Source organism: Phoca vitulina, unplaced genomic scaffold (assembly GCF_004348235.1).
Source record: "Phoca vitulina isolate PV1807 unplaced genomic scaffold, GSC_HSeal_1.0 scaffold2, whole genome shotgun sequence".
Classification (NCBI taxonomy): Eukaryota; Metazoa; Chordata; class Mammalia; order Carnivora; family Phocidae; genus Phoca; species Phoca vitulina.
The window spans coordinates 9083383-9103919 of NW_022589705.1; the positions used below are offsets into that span (position 1 = coordinate 9083383).

General features: G+C 48.3%; 1 protein-coding gene across 2 annotated transcripts; it reads left to right on the top strand.

The window, feature by feature from the left end:
* The first annotated feature begins 214 nt into the window (after nt 1-214).
* On the top strand, nt 215-15897 carry ADORA3 (adenosine A3 receptor). 2 transcript variants are annotated; one of them, XM_032421593.1, is made up of 6 exons: nt 215-944; nt 9072-9181; nt 10697-11044; nt 12733-12799; nt 13483-13583; nt 15608-15897. In XM_032421593.1, exons 1-6 carry the CDS (start codon nt 595-597, stop codon nt 15676-15678), a joined length of 1047 nt encoding a protein of 348 aa, XP_032277484.1. In that variant the 5' UTR covers nt 215-594; the 3' UTR covers nt 15679-15897. The 2 variants fall into 2 exon arrangements, with proteins under 2 accessions (XP_032277484.1, XP_032277474.1); XM_032421583.1 differs by lacking the exons at nt 9072-9181; nt 10697-11044; nt 12733-12799; nt 13483-13583; nt 15608-15897 and adding an exon at nt 2693-3977 and having other exon boundaries at nt 217-944.
* The last annotated feature ends 4640 nt before the right edge of the window (nt 15898-20537 follow it).

Consider the following 20537-nt stretch of genomic DNA (forward strand, 5'->3'; position numbering starts at 1 on the left):
TGTCACGGGATCTTTCTGCTAAGCTAGCAGAAAACCAGAATATTCAAGTCCGTGCTTCTACTGCTCTCCCACGCAGCGCTACACTCCCATCCGGTGCCCGAATGAATGAATTCTGAGCCTTCTCCATGCCGCTCACACCCCTCCCCTGCTCTTTCCATCTTCTTGCTGAGCGTTCCTGGTCTATGCTTCCTCTTGGCCCATCTCACTTCCTGAAACACCCCTGAAGAGGGTTGCTTATCTGGATGGAGCCCGAGTGGCCCTCTGGGGGCAGGAGGCAGAGGCCTTGAGCGTGTCTGTCTGGGGAACTAAGAGAAGCGGCACTTTCAGATTCAACCCACATAGAACTGTCCTTCACGCTTCCGGGAGCCCAGGGATGTGTGGCCCGCAAAGGGGCAGAAAGTGATTGCCCCTGGATGGGCTCTCTCTAAGAAAAGCTGGGGTCTCCAAGGGAGTGTCCCACCAGAGAAGAGAAGGAATGAGCGAGTCATGAATTTCCGACTGTTGCTGCTGCACCTAGACCTCTAGCGAGATGCCTGGCAAGAGCTAGGCTCCCTGGGCCACACGGATCCAGTCAGCACGCTTGGGGAGAGCAAGATGGCTGTCAATAGCACTGCCCTGTTGTTGGCCAAGGTTACCTACATCACCGTGGAGATTGTTATCGGGCTCTGTGCCATAGTGGGCAACGTGCTGGTTATCTGGGTGGTCAAGCTGAACCCCAGCCTGCAGACCACCACCTTCTATTTCATTGTCTCCCTGGCCCTGGCTGACATCGCCGTTGGGGTGCTCGTCATGCCTTTGGCCATTGTCATCAGCCTGGGCATCACCATCAACTTTTATAACTGCCTTTTCATGACCTGCCTGCTGCTGATCTTCACTCATGCTTCCATCATGTCCCTGCTGGCCATTGCTGTGGACCGATACCTGCGAGTCAAACTCACAGTCAGGTAAGAGGGGGCAGAGTGGGGCAGTGAGGCAGGTGCCTGGGACATGGGGCTTCTTCCCTGAAAACACATCCAGTCTGGCCTCTGATCTTGAAAGAGGGCACTACGTTTCTTTGCCCCATTTGGTGTGTGAGGGGTTTAACAATGCTGAGCTGGGACTGGGGAACAGCTAAAGAGGATGAAAGCTTGATGCATCTTTATTTACTATTTTTTTTATTAGCGTCTCTAGCTTGATGCATCTTTAATTAGTAAAAAATGTTCTTGAGTTTTAGAAATGATAGAGACCTACTGGATAACATAAGGAGCAGACAGAGAAGGATAGGAGGAGATAAATAAATGGACGGTTCTGTTCTTTGCAGATGGAGGTTATTTTAAAGTTATTTTAAAAGCTTTGCTTCCTCTTCCAAGTTGAGGAGGGGACCAAAAAAAGTTCTCCATTGCCGAAAGTAGTAGCAACGTTTCATGTGATGAGACCAGAACAGAACAGACCGCCAAATGGAGACATCTCATTCCCCAGGTGTCCTGAATGGCAATCGGCTTGCTCTCCTCCTCTCGGGTCTTGGGGAAGAGACATGGGGAGGGAGCTGCAAACAAGCTTTTGATACTAAAAAGCCCAGGCTCAAAGGCCAGATCTTGAGATCTGAGCTGGGGCAAGTGACTTCTGCTGTTTGGTTCCTCGTCTTTCTGCAGCGGTTAAGATACTCTGAACTCAGACTCACGTCGTTTCCATTTTACCTCTGCCACTTCTTGCTTGTCCGGGTTACCTGCCTCTTTTTCTTTTTTTTTTTACCTATAAAGTGGGGACAGTAATTGCCACTTCCTCATAAAATTATATAGGTCACACATATCAGGCTCTTAGAAAAATGCCTGCGCACGGTCTATGCTCACTCAATGGTGGCTGTAACTACTGTTACCCTCCCTCACCCAGTCACCGGTAAGGGAATGGAGATTGTCGTAAAACTAGCTTCAGTTTGTTGTGAGATGTAACTGAGATACAGTCTCCCGAGGACACAGTCAGTATGTAACAAAATCAGTGTCCTTCTTGTAGCCTGTGTGGATGTTGTCAGGAAGGACGGCAGAAGGAGGAATGGTGCCTCTCGTTGGACGAGTCGTTTGAGGTCCTGGAAACACTTCAGCATGACCTCTGCGCCTCCATACAGCCCTGTGACTCGAACACCAAGTGTGGTCGCCAGAGCAAATAGAGAAACGGGGGCGGGCACAGGTGGAGGGCGGTGTGGGAGAGGCAGAGTCGAACTCATGGCCTTCGGCCCTGCAGCCGAACAAAACAAGATCATCTTGGGTAGGCGATCCCAAGAGACACAGAAAACTCTTACCTTCCACAAATCAAAGAATTCTCGGGCTGGAAATGGAGCTATGAGAGTGGCAACATATGTCTAACCCATTCTACATCATATTTCTTTTAAAAAGTCCCCCAGTGGGAGGGGCGCCTGGGTGGCTCAGTTGGTTAAGCGACTGCCTTCGGCTCAGGACATGATCCTGGAGTCCCGGGATCGAGTCCCACATCAGGCTCCCTGCTCAGCAGGGAGTCTGCTTCTCCCTCTGACCCTCCTCCCTCTCATGCTGTCTGTCTCTCATTGTCTCTCTCGCAAATAAATAAAATCTTAAAAAAAAAAAAAAAAAAGTCCCCCAGAGAAGTTTGCTGGAATGCCCGCTCTCTCCATCCCCATCGCCCCTGCTCCTTCCTTTAGCAATTCCTAAATGAACTCACCCATTCTCTTCCATTCAAACAGATACAGGAGGATCACCACTCAAAGGAGAATATGGTTGGCCCTGGGCCTTTGCTGGCTGGTGTCGTTCCTGGTGGGACTGACGCCCATGTTTGGCTGGAACACGAAATTGACCTCAGAGCACCACAGAAATGTTACCTTCCTTTCCTGCCAGTTCCGTTCTGTCGTGAGGATGGACTACATGGTCTACTTCAGCTTCTTCACTTGGATTTTAATCCCCCTGATTGTCATGTGCGCCATCTATCTTGACATATTCTACATCATCCGGAACAAACTCAATCAGAACTTTTCGAGCTCCAAAGAGACAGGTGCATTTTATGGACGGGAGTTCAAGACGGCCAAGTCTCTGTTTCTGGTTCTCTTCCTGTTTGCTTTGTCCTGGCTGCCTTTGTCCATCATCAACTGTATCACCTACTTTCATGGTGAGGTGTCACAGATTTTTCTGTACTTGGGCATTCTGCTCTCCCATGCTAACTCCATGATGAACCCTATTGTCTATGCTTATAAAATAAAGAAGTTCAAAGAGACCTATCTTTTGATCCTCAAAACCTGTATGATCTGCCAGTCCTCTGATTCCTTGGACCCAAGCACGGATCAGACTTCTGAGTAGTTATCTGGAAAAGATGACTCTTCACCCCATTGACCTTCGGATTCAGCATCAGTAAACACTTGAGGACCTATCCACCTGAGCCAGGGGCTTTCACGTCCTTAATTTCTTCTACTGAGGTGGGGAGCATTTGACCGGTTGCCTCCACTTGTACCTCCCCTAAAGCCCCGTCCTATAATCTGATTGTTTTCTTGTCTTTCTTCTCTGATTCAATGTTCTGCATGCCTGACTCGAGGAGAATGTTTTACTATTACTACTGCCTGTGTTCCTCCTCCCCAAACAGGAGGAGAAGTCAGTCTGAAGGATGCCCCGTTGACTTAACTGATGAAAGGTCCCAATCCCGCTGGACATGGGTGTGGTGGTGACTCAGTTCCACTCCGTTGTGGAACCACACCAGCACACGCCGGGGAGATGGCAGGAACAGAGTGTCACAAAGGGGGACTGAAACTGCTGAGTTCACCTGTAACTGTATTTGAGTAAATAAAAGATGACCGCTAACTGTCATGTAGCTCTTTCTGAGGGTCAGGGTCACTTGGGGCTCACAGACCCAGCTGGCTGCTCTTGGCACTCAAGCTGCTTGCCACCGGAAACCATGCCACATTCACCTGTTTGAATCTGGGCCCCTCACCCCTTGCCCTGGAACACCCCGCTCCTTTTTCCTGGGCTGATTGGAGCATTTGCCAACTTGATGAGCTGTTTGTCAATTGTTAGAGAAGGATCAAAAGAGGCAGAAAAGAGACACAGGTTAGCTATTATTTGTGGAGTGCTTTATATGCGCTAAGCACTTTCCATACATGAGCTCTTCTGCTCCTGACAGTCTCTGAGGTAGGTGCCACCATTATTGTTCCGTCCATTATGTGGAAGGAAAACAGAGGCACAGAGAGGTTAGGTAACTTGTCTATAGTCACACAGTTAACAAGTAGTGTAAAACCAGGATTTAAACTCAGCCCTGCCTTTTGGGAGAACCCAAGCTCCTCACCACCTATTCTCAGACACAAAGAGGGACTTGTAACTTCTCCAAAGTTCAACCTCTCAAGTTCACCTAATGGACAATTAGCAGATGCCTGGATACACACAATGGTTTGTATGCTGGGAGAACTGCTGGGTTTTTGGAGGGGGGTTGCCTTAAGGTACTATCTCTGATGTCTCATTAATCCTGACACCAGGTGAGGACAGAGTCCCAGTCACCTCCTTCCCATGTTGTGTGTGGCTCTGGAGATTCAAGAGGACATCTCTGGTTTGGTCTCTCCAAATTTGCAGCTGTGGACTCTCCCCAGACAATGAGTATATAAGCCTGAGGAGAGCAGCAAGATGGGGCTTTCAATTAAACCACTTCAAAGAGAATAAGTGTACTTAAGATTTTTTTTTAACATTAATTCTTAGCTGGTTCTGAAAGTTTATCCTGACGGCAATCTTAGGCCAGAGCCCAATAACCATATTTATCTAGTTAACATTTCATCTCAGTAAAGGTCCTCACTTCTCGAGAAGCCCTGTCACCCCAGGAAGAATGAACACTGTCTGGAAAGTTTAAAGACTTATATCTACTTTGCTACTAATGCCAAACTGAGTTGGTCGCCGACCCACCCACTTCCCTGCGCAGCTCACAATCGTATCTTAAAGGTGAATGACTAGGACCCGCCTCCATTGTCCCTGGAAGTGTGGGAGGTTACCTTCATCTCGTCAGTCTCCCCTTCAACATTTGGGGATCTTTGTTCTCTAAAAATCCCAGCGCCGCCCCCCAAACCACAACTTTTTCCCTTCATGGAATCCCCTTGTTTGATTTAGGGCTTTCCCCCAACCCATCAATTAATTTTTGTGCTTTGTTAAAATGCTCCTCAGGACGATGCCCTGGGTTTACTGTGTGGCTTCTGGTGACCCTTGTGCATGCTTTTCCCCAGAAGCTGCCTTTGCCCAGTTGGACCCTTGAGGGAAGTGCTGGTTAGTTTTCAGTCCCAAACAGAGGCATTTCTTAGTTTACAATCTCTAGTGTTTGTTGTAGCGACACTTAGCACCTGCTTTTTAGGGAAACTTGCGTTAAAGGGACCACTTCTCAAAACAAAGCAGCAGTCTGTCCTGTGTCATTTGGTGTCATAAGATGAGCTGTAGTCTCTCAGTCTCAGAAAAAACTTTTTTTCCCTCTCTTCTCTTTTTCTCCTCACCCTACCCCTTCTCTCTCTCTCTCTTTCTGAAGACCACTGCTTAGCAAACCCACTGAGGGTTTGCAGGGAGTTGTATTTTTTTTTTTTTATATTTTATTTTGTTTTGGTCAAATGGGAACATCCTGGGCTAAGATGTTTCACAGGCCCGGAGGAAGCCCTTAAAGTGAGAATACCTTTCGGAGTGGACTGAGAAAAGATGAAATAAGAATCACTGGTGAGGAGCAGGGGTAGAAATGGCGAGCTCCACCCTGGTTTCAGGTTCAGAGATTAGCATTGCTGGAGCCTCCTCGAGACGAGCCCATCTCCTGGCTCGTTCCCTTCAGCTGGACAGCTGAGGGTGGCCGTCGGTTTTTTGTTCTCAAGGAATAACGTAGAAAGACTACGCAGACAATACTGAGGTTTGCTTCCTCCTTCTCCCTATGAATTCGCTGGAACGAAGGTAGATGTTGAGTAGCTGGGTTTATATACCTAATTTTTTTTTTAATCAAGTCAACTGTGGGTAAATGAAGACCAAGCGAGAATAAGCAAAGGCCATCCCCAAGCTTGCAATAGCAAGAGAGTCAGTCACTGCCACTCGTATTTTGACAGAGACTACAGGCGGCCGTGGAGTGGGCCAGCTCTCTGGTGGTAACAGGGAGGCTTCGCTGCACCCTGGCTGGAGGCTGGTGGCCTGGGGAAGCTGTGGGCAGGCTCACACAAGTGGGGCAGCCCGTGTGATTGGTTAGGAGAGCATATTCGACTTTCTTTGGTTGGCCCCAAGGTGGAAGCAGGACAAAAATTTGGGGAGCGGTCAGTTTTTACTAGCTACTTCGAGTTGATTGTCACAGGGATTATCGTTTGGCGTTCTGGACTTTTGCTAGAGACCAGGGTCTGATGTCCTACAAATCTGACCTCTAGCAGGCTGGCTTCTCCGGCCAGTTACTGGAGATAAGACGCTGGTTTCCTGGGCCAGAAGTTCTGTCCAGAGGTCTATTTTTATAGATGGTCTGGCCATTGCCCATGAGTACATTCAGTTTTTTACAACCAGATGCACATTTTCTAGAGACACTCTGCCCTTAGAGGCCATACTGGGTATGCTGGGCATGGGGAAACAGCTGTCTATTGCCCCGACCGCTCAGATGACATGCTGTATGTCACATCCCCTTGTGAAGTCTAACGTCTCTATGCTTTCGCCGTGTTGTTACTACTGTAGAAGGAAGAGTACTATTGTGGAAGATTTAGCATCAGGTCATCGTGTTGTCCTAGCTGTGTGAACTTGGGCAATTTCCTAAAACGGAACCTCATCATACCTGAATTTCGTTTTGTTTTTTTGTTTTTTACTATTTATGATGGAAAACTTCAGGCACACCAAAGTGAAGAAGCCAGAATAATGACCCCTCAGATAGCTGTTATCCTGCTTTAGTAATGATCAAATTACAGCCAATGTTGTTCCATTAATGTCCCTAACCCCCCCCCCCCACCCTGATTACCTTGAAATTTTGGATATCAAATTACTTCATCTGCAAACATTTTGGTTTTTTTTTTTTATGAAAGGTATTTTTTAAATGATCAATTGGCTTATTGTTATTACCCACTCATCTTCTTAAGTTGTACATCTAAGGAGTGAAAATTAATTCTACCCTGATGAGACAGCAGCAGAACTAAGAGCACCAACAAATACTCAGAATGCTAGTAGACACATGGTTCATTCTCTGTAACTCTGGGCCTCTCATTTGCTTTAGAATGTTACTTTTCATGTCTTGGGCACTTTACTGATATCTGTGCCCAATCCATTTCTCCTTTGGCTGCTACTTTCTTTGGTTTCACAGCACTATCTCTGAGCCATTCCCAGTGTCCGTTTGGAGGTAGCTTTCTCAGAGATAAGAACTGATTTTTAAAAATACAACCACAATATCTATATGAATTATCAATTGTTATGTAATTTTTATTAATTTTTCTTTTTTTAAAAATGATTTTATTTATTATTTGAGAGAGAGAGAGCAAGTGAGAGGAAGGAGGGAGAGGGACAAGTAGACTTTGCACTGAGCATGGAGCCTGATGCAGGGTTCAATGCCAGCACCCTGAGACCATGACCCGAGCCAAAATCAAGAGCTGGGTGCCCAACCGACTGAGTCACCCAGGCGCCCCAGTATTTATTGATTTTCCTGATCACACAGGCCAGTCCAAATTCAGTTTTGAAGGGGATTGCACAATAACATGAATGCCAGGAGCCATCTTCGAGGCCGGTTATTTTTATTGATTTTATAATTTTTTTAAAAAGGAACTCATAATTCCACCAATCTTTTAAAAAAGATTTTATTTATTTATTTGAGAGAGAGAGAAAGAGGGACCAGGAGGCAGGTAGAGGGAGGGGGAAAGAATCTCAAGCAGATTCCACACTGAGTGTGGAGCCCCACGCGGGGCTCGATCTCACGACCCTGAGATCATGACCTGAGCCGAAACCAAGAGTCCGACGCTCAACCGACTGCCACCCAGGCACCCCTCAGACAGAAACTGGTTCTTGACAATGTCATTATCACATCTGAAAAAAACTTAATAATTTCTTAACATCATTGACTATCTAGTCACTGTCTAGATCTTTGGTCAGGATCCAAATAAGTTCCATATGTTGCAATTTGTCATTATTTCTCCTAAGCCCCTTTTAATCGATAGATTCCTCCTTCCTTCTTCCCTTCCCCTCCCCCCCTTTTTCTCCACCTTGTGATTTATTTGTTGAACTCGCAGAGGTTTGATGAGGAGAAGTCAATGAGGCACAGGTAGAACAGGCGTGGGAAGCAGGCCCGCAGCTGGCCCACATGCTGACCGCGTGGGAATGAGAGACAGGCCCCCTCCCCCACAAGAGGACATTGCTGAACAACGTGGACACTCATCCACGTCTGGCCCTTGATGGGGAGGGCTAACTCTGGGGGGTGATAAGTAGTGTTCAGCCTAGATTCACCGGAGGGGTGCTTCTGTAATTCAGACTTTCAAAATCAGCTGTCAGGCCACGAGTCCCAATAAGAACTAAGAGAAGCTTCTCTCGATGCATGGACAGATCTCCTTGATTTGTCCCAGCTCTGCCCCTAGAAGCTCTCAAGAGGTCTGGGCGCAGCAGCCCTGACTGCCGACACCCAAACACCCACATGTACACCACTCATGCTCCAGATGCCAGGCGCATCTGCTCCTAACAGCTTCGTGCTTCCCCCCCGACTCCATTCCCCGGGGGAGGCTTCAGTGTCCACTTGGGAGTCAGGGAAGTTAGCACTCACCTGGCCCATGGGCAGGACAGGCACAGTTGCACACCTGGATATGTGCTGGCACTGGTGTGTGTGCTTATGCTCTTCTGAGTGGGTACAAGGCTTTGTTGCACCAGGGTGCATTTATCCAAGGGGGAATCTCCATTGCTGTTTTGGGAGTGCCAGGAAGCCCACAGTTTTTTCAGTTGCCTATATTATTACATAAATAAGTTTATTTCCACAAATGGCATCCCTCTGATGAGGTACGCTTGTGCAGTGCACAACCTGGATAGCTATACATAGCAGCACTGCTTGGATTGACTGGTTCTTCCCTTTGCCCTGGTCTCTTCAAACAGGATAAAACCAGCTGAAGCTCAAAGATCTCGGTTTCCCTTAAACAGATCCAGGATTCCTGGGACCCCTGGGCATGGTTTATCATTCCAGTTGAAGGTTGTTCACTTCCTTCCAGTCATGGGGTTCTTCATTCTGCTCTTCTTGACTGTCTTTTCAGGTAAGACATGGGGAAGGAACATCTCCAGCCTCCAAACTTCCCAGACACCTTGCATTTCCTTGCATTTCCTTCTCCTCTCCTACTTGGAATGCCGGTTCTGTTGCTCGAACCACTGCAGGAGTGGGATAGGAAAATAAAGGGAGGAGACAAGAGATCCTGTCCAAACTCATCCTAGTTCTTAGCTCTGATAAGAGGGTAGTGAGGGGAGAAAAAAATGTTTAAAAAGAGGGTTGCGAGGAATTTGAAAGCCTCAGCTAAAACGTAGGCTCTGGACTCTCTCAGCATAAGCTCTCCTCCCCTCCCCATTCTCCCCCAAAAGTGTTTGTGCAGATGGACAAGGCCGGGACTTTCTGCTGTCTGCCTGTGCCCCAGCCCAGAGATGAGACCCCGGGGACTGGCCTGGTGACCTTGACAGCTGCTGTGTCTCTCCCTGGGTCAGCGCCCAGGCTTCTAGACTAAGCATCACCCCGTCTTCCTTGTGGGCTTGTTAGGAGAACAAAACATGAAGTCGTATCAATTCATATGGGGGTGCGAGCCTGCCATGCAGGCTGGTCCTAGGCAGCGTTTGCAGGGACCTAGCCCACCTCTGGAAAGCTGAGAGACAGGGGGGCCCCTGCTGCCCCCCTCTCTGCTCCTTGTTCAGATACTTCCCCAGCCACAGTCAAGGGGCACGTGGTGTGCATGACTTCCTCACTACGCAATATCCTGAGATGATGGAGCTGCCTCTGCAGGCCTTGTACGGAGGAAATGGAAAGTTCTTAGCTCCTAAGAGCAGAACCTGACTCCCTCTGTTCTCAGCCCTATGCAGCCAGCAGAAGCCTCCAAACCTTCTCACCTTTTGAAGGGGCCTCAGTAGAGTGGGGGTAGGGGCAGAGGATCTGCTCACAGTTAAGCCTCGGACTCTTCAAGCCCCCTGCCAAGCAGTGGTGGGAGGCCACCTATATTCGTGCAGAGGGGGTCCTCAGGCCAGGGCACAAGACTTGTCCAGGGTTGTGGTAGTAGCTGGTTAGGCCTGCTGGAACCAACACCACGGACTGGCTGGCTTGAATGACGGAGATTTATTTCTTCACATTTCTGGAGGTTGGAAGTCCAAGAACGAGGTATGGGCAGGTTTGGTTTCTGCTGAGGCCTCTCTGGATGGCCTTCTTCTTAAGCTCTGAAGGAGCTTAAGATCCTGTCGTCTGATCTTAAGCTCCTTTTTCATAAGGACACCAGTCTGGTGGCATTAGGCCCTTTCTAATGACCTCACTGTAACTTAATTACCTCTTTAAAGGCTCAATCCCCAAATACAGTCACATTCTGAGGTACTGGAGGCTAACACCTCAACATATGAATTTTAGGGGGATCCTATGTGGCCCCTAATAGTCGCTAACCCAAAACAGGCAAAATAAAAAAACTCGGCTTCCTGTGCTTTAACTGATTTTTCTCGAGGATGGCAGGAGCTGCAATGTGTTTAAAGGAACGATGGCATGTGTGTGTGTACATGTGGACGCATGCCCATGTGTGTTTTGACAGATGCCATGGTCATGGACGAAAAGGTCAAGGAAAGCTTTGTGCTGGACACGGCTTCCGCTAACTGCAGCTACAATACCCACTATAAGGACCACCCCAAATACTGGTGCCGAGGCTACTTCCGGGACTACTGCACCATCATTGCCTTCACACCCAACAGTACTGACCGCGTGGCCCTGAGGGACACAGGAAGCCAGCTCATCATCACTGTGTCCTGCCTGACCAAGGAGGATGCGGGCTGGTACTGGTGCGGCATCCAGCGGGACTTTGCCAGGGATGACATGGATTCTACAAAGCTGGTTGTGACTGACAACAGAGGAGGCCTCGCCAGTGATTTTTGGTCTGGGAAAGGTAAGGAGTCTGTCAGGGGTCCAGTCAGGGGTAACCCACAGTCGTTCATGTTCATTGGTGTGGTAAATCCTTGCTGAGACCAGGGAGCACCACATCAGGCTCCCCCTAGGTTCTTTGGGGTGACCTGGTCACTCCTTCCCTTCAAAGTAGGGTGGTTGCTGATGGCTGGGGACTAACTTGGAATTTGGGGAAGAGGAGGGTGTGTGTATGGGCTCCAGGGTACTCTTGGAACCTTCCTTCCCTCACAGCAATCTGGCTCATGGGATTTGGGAGAGGTTCATGGCGGCTAACAGGTGGGAGGGCTTCGTGTTGCTGGCCAGGAAAGGCTCTGAGGTTGTTATCACACGTCTGTGCTCCGTAGCCAGCCTTGTAGGTCTAGAAGCTTGAAGATCCATTTCTTGAGAGGTGAGTGAGGCTATAAAAAATGACCCAGGTGGGACGCCTGGGTGGCTCAGTCAGTTAAGCGTCTGCCTTCGGCTCAGGTCATGATCCCAGGGTCCTGGGATCGAGTCCCACATCGGGCTCCCTGCTCCGCGGGGAGCCTGCTTCTCCCTCTGCCTTTGTCTCTCTCTCTCTCTGTCTCTCATGAATAAATAAATAAAATCTTTAAAAAAAAAAAATGACCCAGGTGCCTGGATGAGCACCCCAGAAACGGGGTGAAGATCATGGCCAAACGGGTCAGGAGTGCAGTTTACACCCGGAGGCTGCTGGGTGGGTGTAGGTTGGACTGGAGGCTGTAGGGGGAGGTCTATCTAAGCCAGTCAACTGCTCTTTTGGGCCAGGGCTGAGTTCTCCAGATGCTCACCAAAATTCTTCTGTCAAATGCCCAAAACCTCTTTTTAAATCAGAAAGCCTCTGTCTCAGGCAAAGAGCTTATGGAAAGCACTAAACTTTCTCTTTTTTCCTTCTGTGCCTTCTCAGTTGTTTCCATTTCTAGGAGGGATGGTCTTTCTATCATAGTCCAGAGCACAATGCCGGTAGGAAAACAAACCGAGAACTTAAGGGAAGCCCTAGGAAGCCTCCTGGTTCTGGAAAGAGAGTCTTGCTCACACTTGAGCAACGAGTCATTTGTTTAGCAAGCATCTTATTGAATGGGTGACATCCTTCACACCTAGTGTGTTTCTACTGTATAGTTTTAGGCTCGGGATGAAAGAGGTCTCACCTAAATGTGCTCCTTAGTTTAAGCCCCCACTCCTCCCCAGCTAGATTTGTTAGAGAAGGCAATGTAGGTGGCCATGGCAGAGGTTCTCCCACTGGGTTTTGGTGGCTGTCAGGAGCACAGTGTGACAATGATGTCACCTATTGGCTCATGCCTTAAGGATTGGACTGGCCCTCTTGTGCCTCTGGTGTCCCCTCCCAGAGCCTTCAGCCTGGGACTCTCTAACCATGGGCCACTTCTAGTCCACACAGGGTTTTTGGGCAAATCTGGAAAGGGGGTCCTGCCTCCAGGTGCATGGAGCCCAGTGACAGGGAGTATGGCTTGGCCAGCAGAGTGTGGGCTGGATTTCAGCCCCTACTTGTTCCCTCTGCCCTCTGCCTCATGCAAGGCACCCTTGGCCCAGCATTTGTCTGGAACACTCAGTCTCTGAGGGTTGAGGGAATGACAGCCAGAGACTCAGAGATGCAGAAGGCAAGGGCAGGCTTGGGGACCAGCTCACCGGACTCTCAGCAAATCCTTTCTGATGCAGACCTATCAGGCAACAAGACCAGAAACTGCCGGGCTTCCGGAGTGGTCCACAAGGCCAATCACTCCAGGTGAGGACAAACCGGCTTTGGGGGGTGAGGCGGGCAAGGGTGACACAGTGTGGCAATTGATTTGCACCTGCCACTTCTCCACCTGAACTATGGATCTTCAATGTGACCATGTGGTTTCTTTCAGAAGATTATAGTTTAAGACTCTTGGATGTAAGCAGCAACAAAAAAAAAAAAAAAAAAAAAATATGTCTTCTCAGTATTTTAACTAAAAAGGAAGATCCGTCCTAAGGAGAGAGCAATGTCTCACACGCGAAGGGCGGGACATGGTGCCCTCAGAAATGGTCCAGAGTGTCTTTGGGACTTTTTCTCAGTCTCTAATCTGCTGCTCTCGTGTGTGCTTGCTGCCTTTCTCTCTGCACTGCTCTCTTCTTTTCATTTTGGCCGTTTCTAGCTCCTGAGCTTATGTCTCCCCTGTTCAAGAAACCAGCCAGTCTGAGCACTGGATCTTCCTGCTCCAAGTCTGTGTTAGTCTCTGAGGAAGGGGCTCAGCCCCGCTTGGTCTACCCACCAGCCCAAGTCCATTCAGTCTTGGGCTGGGGGACAGGAGCACTTTGAAGGGACACGGTGGCCAGGAGCTACTGGAACTGGGTGGGGGGTGGGGTGGGGCAGATCCCAGGAAAGGGGATCCTGAGTAGAGAACTGAATTCGAGCCACATGAAGTCTCTGTCTATGACTCCTTCCAGGATGTCCATTCTCATCATCTGCATACTGATCACAGGCTTGGGGATCATCACTATAATCAGTCATTTGTCCAAAAGAAGGAGAAGTCAAAGGAATAGAAGGGGTAAGTAGCCACTGGGCAGTGGGAATTAGGGAAAATGAAAGGGACCAAGGAGTAGCTTTCAAATGAGTAAATGTGACCCTCCTCTTGTTGCCTGGACCCATGGAGGCCAATGCAACCAGCCCATGGGCTGGAGGAGATTCTGCTTCATGGTGACCAAGGCCCCATGAGAGGTGACAGAGAGAGCATGGTGGCCTTGGTAAGTGGGAGTATGTGTAGACTAGGGAGGAGGGAGGCCTTGAGACAACCACACTGTAGGTTCCAGTGTGTGGAAGACCATCTGCTTCCCCAGCACACAAACTTTGGGAGGTAGATTTACTCTTTGCTTGAAACTTTTTGTTCACCTGGAGGGACTGTCAAAAGACATCTGGGGCCTCTAGGTAAGCAGACATAAAAAAGTCTCCTTGAGAAGGGCCAGGAATGGAAGAGGACAGGCCCATGGGCCTCAGCCCTGGTCTTCAGCCACCAGAGGAAGGGCCCTTAAGCTTTGTGCCTCCTTCTGCCTTTGGGTGATTACAGGTAAAAACCTTGCTAGAAGCCAGAAAACCAGTCAAGCTTCTTCTATGATCCCACACCTCTGGTAAGTTCCCTCCTTGGCTCTTCCTGGGCCCTGGGCTCTACAGTTACCTGATCTTTAGAGATTCCCCCTTTCTAAAGAGAATAAGAATTTTTTCAGCGGGGACTATGTGGATCTGCCCACCTTTCCTTTCTCTCTCTCTCTCTTTCTCTCTTTTATTTTTGTTCACCTTTCCTTTAGGGCAGCATCAGAGAAACCAAAATCCTCAAGAGCACCATGTGGTGGTTCTGCTAACCTCTCAAGAGGACACAAGGTAGAAAGAACACCACATACAAGCACCACTGTTTGGCCAGCAGAGCTTTTTGTTTTTCTTTTTATGCTCAGAAGCCACAGAAGTATGTTGGGCAACAGAGAGACTATAGACATAGTTATGAACAGACTTCCCCCTCCTCTGGGTCTGGAAGTGCAGAAAAACAACGTTTCAGAGAATGAGAGAAAACATGAGCGCGCGCACATGCACGCGCGCGCACACACACACACACACACCTGGAAGCACCTGCTTCTGAAACACAGGGTAGAGCCAGAAGAATCTGAAATTCAAAGCTAAGGCTGTGAGGTTTCATACTCTCCCTGTGATAATTTGGCCCCATGGCAGAGCAGGAGCCCTAAGAAATCAAAGTCGTGGCTCCCTTTTATCCTCTAAGAGCTTTGGGAACTGGTGGAGGTGGGGAATGTAGACGAAGCAACATCTTTCTCAGTTGTGCCCAAGACCCCTCCCTTCGAGACACAATCATACTGTAGGTGTTTGCAAAACATATTGTCACTTCTTTAAGGCATGATCTTGGGTAACTTCACTTCTCTGGGCCTATTTTCTTCTCTATACATTGAGGACCCCATTCTCATATTCCCCAGGAGTTTTTATTCATACATTCACTCTTCTTTCAATGTACAAGGACCATGCTAGATGCTGGGGATACAAAGACGAGCAAAAGAAATGGCATCTGGCTTCATAGCACTTATAATGTAGAGTGGGAGGGAGACGAACTATCACACAGATAAAAAATCGTCAGATAGCATAAGTACTCTACAGGAAAGGCACATGGTGTTGTGGAAGTTGAGGCAAGGGAATCCAACCCTATTCCTTTTGAGCAAGGAGTTGTGCGACCTGTGTTAGCCGTGGCCTACTTCCTTACACTCAAGCAATTGGAACATGGCAGCTGGAATCAAAGACCCTTCTGGCTTTGACGTTCCTGGGCTCTGCAGGGGTCCAGTGGCGTTAAATCACCAAAGCTTGGTGAGAGGTGAATGCAAACCCCATGTACCAAGCTTCCCTACTGACTGACCGATGAGCTTTCAAGTAATGACCGCTGATTTCTGTCTTGAGAACAAGCTGTGGTGTTTAGTCCCCATAAAGCCACCATGAGAGAGTTTGCAACTTCTGCTGCAGAAACACGCAGCGGAGTTCAGCAACAGATCTCAATTCGATTTCCTTTTTCTATTCCCCACAAAGTAGACAAGTCACTGAAGCCCTCCTCACGTGTCCTGACTCCACAGAAAATGGCTCATCCTGAACAGATGTGACTGAAGATTTATTTAGTTTATAAATTAAGTGATGCTGCAGTAGAGTCGTCATGATTGTGACCTCTCAGGTATTCTGCAGGACCTCTGACTTGCCAGCGATCACTTGCAGCTAGCTGAGAACAGCAGTAGCAAGTGAAGAAGAGGGGCAGAATCTGGGTCAGGGGGCCAGGAGATCACTTGTGTTTCCTTGGTTCGCCAATAAATTCCTGATTGGTGTTGAATGGACTCTCTGGTATGACTAACTTCTGGGATATCCCTGGAGAATGTATTTCCGGAAAAGTTTCAAGTACAATATTGCAATATTTATTTCTGCCTTGGTATTACCTGCTGTCCTGCCAAAGCAAGGGATATAGGCCAAACCAGCAGGTCTTAGGTTTTCTGGGTGAAAAGATTGTCCTCTATGGGACACTGTCCCCAGACTGAATGGATGCCGCTCTGGATCAGTGAGAAACCAAGGTGGGGTGAGTGAAATATTCAGTCAAATCCAGAAGCACAAATCGAGACTGAGGGAGGCATCAGCAGCTGTGGGTACAAGGGAGGCTATACTGTCCGTAAACACCAGAACTCCCACCTGCATGTCTGCACCTTCCCAACCCAAGTGAAGTCTTCCCTGCTATTTCAGAGAGTTCCCAGGGGCTCCCCATCCCTGCCTCTATTGCCCTCATAAAAACCCCGCTCTTCTGGTGTCTTATAAGCAAGAGTCCCGGCCAGTCTCAGCACTCAGGATGCTTGGCGGCCCCGGGGTCAGTGCAGGGCGGGGGCAAGGAGACTGGCTCTTGTCACGATTCTGCACCTGCTCTGCACGTTTTGGTCTAGGCTCTCACAGCGTCTTTCATGAACACGGTTCCTTCAGTTTCCACGCCAACCCCTCCAGCGGTGGGGAACTTGAAGCTACTCAGCAGCCTGATGGGAAGGGGTGGGGGTGAGGGGACCATCCCATTCCTGCCAGCTCCTTGTTTCCTGTGACCAGTCCCCCTCCCTCCCAGAGTCCCAGATTCAAGAACATCAAAAGTGCTGCCTTTTTCCTCAGCCACAAAACAACTCCAGTCCCTCCTCCGTGGCCACGTATTGAAGGACAAACCCACTGGTTCTACAAACAGCAAAACCGGTCTGGGCTCCCTTAGGCCATGCTCCTGTCCAAGGCAAGAGAGCAGGCGTCAATCTTCCATGATACATGAAGACACCTATAGTTGTCGTGCAGGGTTTATACTTATGTATCTGGAGAACCATTTCCCCTGAGAATCCTACAGGTTTGTTCTGATTCCACAAACCAGGGTTCTAGAGCCTTTTCTTCTTCCCTTCCCTGGCGAAGACCTTCTAAATCTACGGTCAATTATTTAATTACTCATTTCACCCTCCAGCAAGACTATGGGCACACCAGTTTTCATGGTAGGGAGACAAAACCCAAAACTCTGTAAGTGTAGGCCTCTTGTTAAAAATAGAAAGCTTCAAGGAAACAGAGGGAAGGGCAGTTAGTGTGGTATTTCATGTCCAAGAGGGTGGCCCTAGGACGATGCTTACTCCTCTCGGAGCCCTTGAGCAAGCACTAGCTCTCAACTGGAAAGCTGACGTGGCTTCTAACTTCAAGATCGGTAGTGTTGTATGCTGTAGGCCCAGAATCTGGGAACCGGTGAAAGCTAGAGTGGCCTCCCTGAGGCACTTCCCCCAGCCAACGACAGAAGAGCTCTGCTGCCCTCCCAGGGCGGCCACTCTGCTGTGCTGTGGCCTCTTCACGAGACCATGTCCCCAAACCGTGTTTCTCCTTGGCCCGTTCGCTCCCACACTGGGCCCACTCTTCCACCGTCTGCTCAAAATCCAGCGGTCAAGAGCTCTCTCGATCAGGTCCCCTGACTTTCCCTTGCAAGTTCTCTGCCCACTTGGCCTGCTCTGGGTGGGGCCGCTTGGTGTGCAGGTGAGATGCAGGGGATCAGAAGTCAGAGGACTGGATGGAAGTGTTGCTCTGCCCCCTATTCGCTGGGAGACAGTGGCTACATTATTTGATCTCTTTGAACTTGAATTTCCCTACCTCAGTTTTTTTTTTTTTTTAAAGATTTTATTTATTTATTTGAGACAGAATGAGAGAGAGAGAGAGAGCACTTGAGAGGGGGGAGGGTCAGAGGGAGAAGCAGGCTCCCTGCCGAGCAGGGAGCCCGATGCGGGACTCGATCCAGGGACTCCAGGATCATGACCTGAGCCGAAGGCAGTCGCTTAACCAACTGAGCCACCCAGGCACCCCTCCCTACCTCAGTTTTTAAACATACTACCTGATACACTTGTTAAAAGAGATTTGTGGAGGCTGCTTTTCTCCCACTCCCGCTCCCTTCGCTATAGACTGAGCCCCATGAAGGTAACACTCCTCAGGGATGCCCCCTCGGAGGAGTGACCCATCTGATGTGAGTCCATGGGTCAGACTCTGGGTGAACCTGCTCCGCCCTCCTTCTGCCTTTTTTAACCTTGTGCGTGCAGCTTTCAAAGTACACATGATCTCTTTTGCAACCCGCCCCCCGCCCCGGGGTGCAGCTGAGCCACGGGTTCAGATGTGGGGAGGGGAGGAGATTGCCCATTCCCTGCAGCCACATACACGCTATTTTCTCCAGTGCCTGCTGTGTGATAAATATGGTACTTTGTTCTCTATCTGCCGAGTCCTCTTATTTCTCAGCCGGTTCAGGATTCAGGTGGGGATGGGAGCACCAGGTATCAGGTCCCCTGAAGATCCTCAACATGGGAAGTGAAGAACTTCAAAAGTTACAAAAGGGCTTTTAAGGGAAAATACCTCCTCTCCTCCCTGCCCCTCAGTCCCTCGGTTATCAAGATCCCCTGCCCAGGGGCATTCACTGAGAGCAGATGACGGTGTTTCCTTTCAGAGACTAAATATGTACAAATACCGGTGCACATGCACACGCACGCACACACACATTCTCTCCTGGACATGAGCAGAGCAGTCAGAATTCTGTTCAGCAGCTTGCACCTTACATTTAACATAACTTAGAGATTCTTTTCTTCCTAGAACATAGACTCCACTAGCTAGTCCCCTCTGGATAGACACTGAGGGCTTTCTTGCTCTTTCACTGTTTCAGAGTTGAACATAGTGGAAAAACGGGCAAACTCTGGAGCCGAGCCCCAGCACCCCTACTTAATAACAGTGAGAACTCGGACACGTTACTCAGCCCCCTCTGTGTCTCCTTTTCTCTTCTAAAATGGGAATAATAATAATTGTAACCTGCTAGTGTTTTGTGAGCCTTCCATGAACACATGCCAAGCACTTGGAATATACTTGGACTATGACGAGCCTCACTAAGTTTTAGGCAGTTTGGTGAATGCTACAATTTAAACTACACAGGTGATTTTCCACAGGATGTATCTGCAGCTGTAGGATTTAAAACATGGTTAGCTTTTGCCAAATTGCCTGCCTTGCAGTTGTATGCGCGTCTTGGTTCCCCGCAGTCCTGCCCAAGCGGTTTGTTAGCAAACTTTCTGAAATTTGCTAATTTCATTGATGGAAAACATCTAATTGGAGTCTTAATTACTATTTCTCTTATTATGAGTAAACTTGAGTATCTCCTCATATTTTGAAAAGCCACTTATATTTCCTTTTCTGTGACTAACCCAGACTCATCCTTTGTGCCTTTTTTTTTTTTTCTACTGAGTTGCTGATTTTTTTCCCTACTGACTTACAGGAGCTCTGAGTATATTAAGAAAATTAGCCCTTTGGCTATGAGATGCTTTGCAAATATTTTCCAGGCTTGGCATTTTGAATGGTATTTTGTAAGTCCAGTTAATCAACCTTTTCTGGCTTATTGGCTTTGGGTCATACATCCGAGGTGGGGACCACTCTATTTTTAAAGTTCTCCCATATACTCTCCTAATGCTTTTACTTTTTACAGTTAAATTTTTGATGCATCTAGAATTTATTTTGATTTAAGGAGGGAGATGTGGATCTGATCTTATTTTCATCCACATGGCTGCCTACCGTCGAAACACCTTTTATGGATAAACCAATTTCCCCCAAATGACTAGATATGCCATCTTCCTCATACTCTCAATTTCCTCATGTATATCTATATCTAGTCTTCTTATTCTATCCCATTTGTTTACTCATGAACCATGAAAACATTTTAATGAGTCATGCTTGATAAAATAGTACTTTTAGTTAGTGGTTAGGGCTAGCCTTCCTATATTATTTTGCTTCTTTTTATACATTTTCCTGGATTTGCTTTCTGGTTTATTGTCTACACAGGGACTTTAGAGTTACCTTACTGAATGAAAAATAATCTTATTGGGGGGCGCCTGGGTGGCTCAGTCTCTTAAGCGTCTGCCTTTGGCTCAGGTCATGATCTCGGGGTCTTGGGATGGAGCCCTGCATTGGGCTCTCTGCTCAGCAGGCAGTCTGCTTCTCCCTCTGCCCCTCCCCCTGCTAGTGCTTTCTCTCTCTCTCTCAAATAAATAAAATCTTAAAAAAAAAAAAAAAGAAAATCTTATTGGTATTTTTACTGGGACTGTCTGTGGGATCATCCATTAGGATTTGGGGGGGTTAACATTTAAATTTTTAGCTCCCATATAACATCGCTTTGCGTATCTTTTACGCTATAGCAAAGAGGTGGACTCTACATTTGAATAGCGCTTTATACAAGAGGGATCTTACATTTGTGTAAAACTCTTGGTATGTACAAAGTACCTCAGGAGATGACATCTCACTTATTCTCACACGAAGGGGTAAATGTTATTAGTTCTGTTTTCATGAGGAAGCAGTTACACTTACCAAAAGACCGCCGCTGGTTGGTGCCAAGCTCGCAGCCTGGGCCCCGATCAATCCTGAGCTCGTTCTGGAGTACCATCACCTCTGTTAGGCTTCTGGCTGT

Excerpts from the sequence above, each read along its gene's own strand:
- ADORA3 (XM_032421593.1), top strand. The coding sequence starts at position 595 with ATGGCTGTCAATAGCACTGCCCTGTTGTTGGCCAAGGTTACCTACATC. Across the intron at positions 11,045-12,732 it reads TGATTTTTGGTCTGGGAAAG|ACCTATCAGGCAACAAGACC; the intron begins GTAAGGAGTCTG and ends TTTCTGATGCAG. Across the intron at positions 12,800-13,482 it reads CACAAGGCCAATCACTCCAG|GATGTCCATTCTCATCATCT; the intron begins GTGAGGACAAAC and ends GACTCCTTCCAG.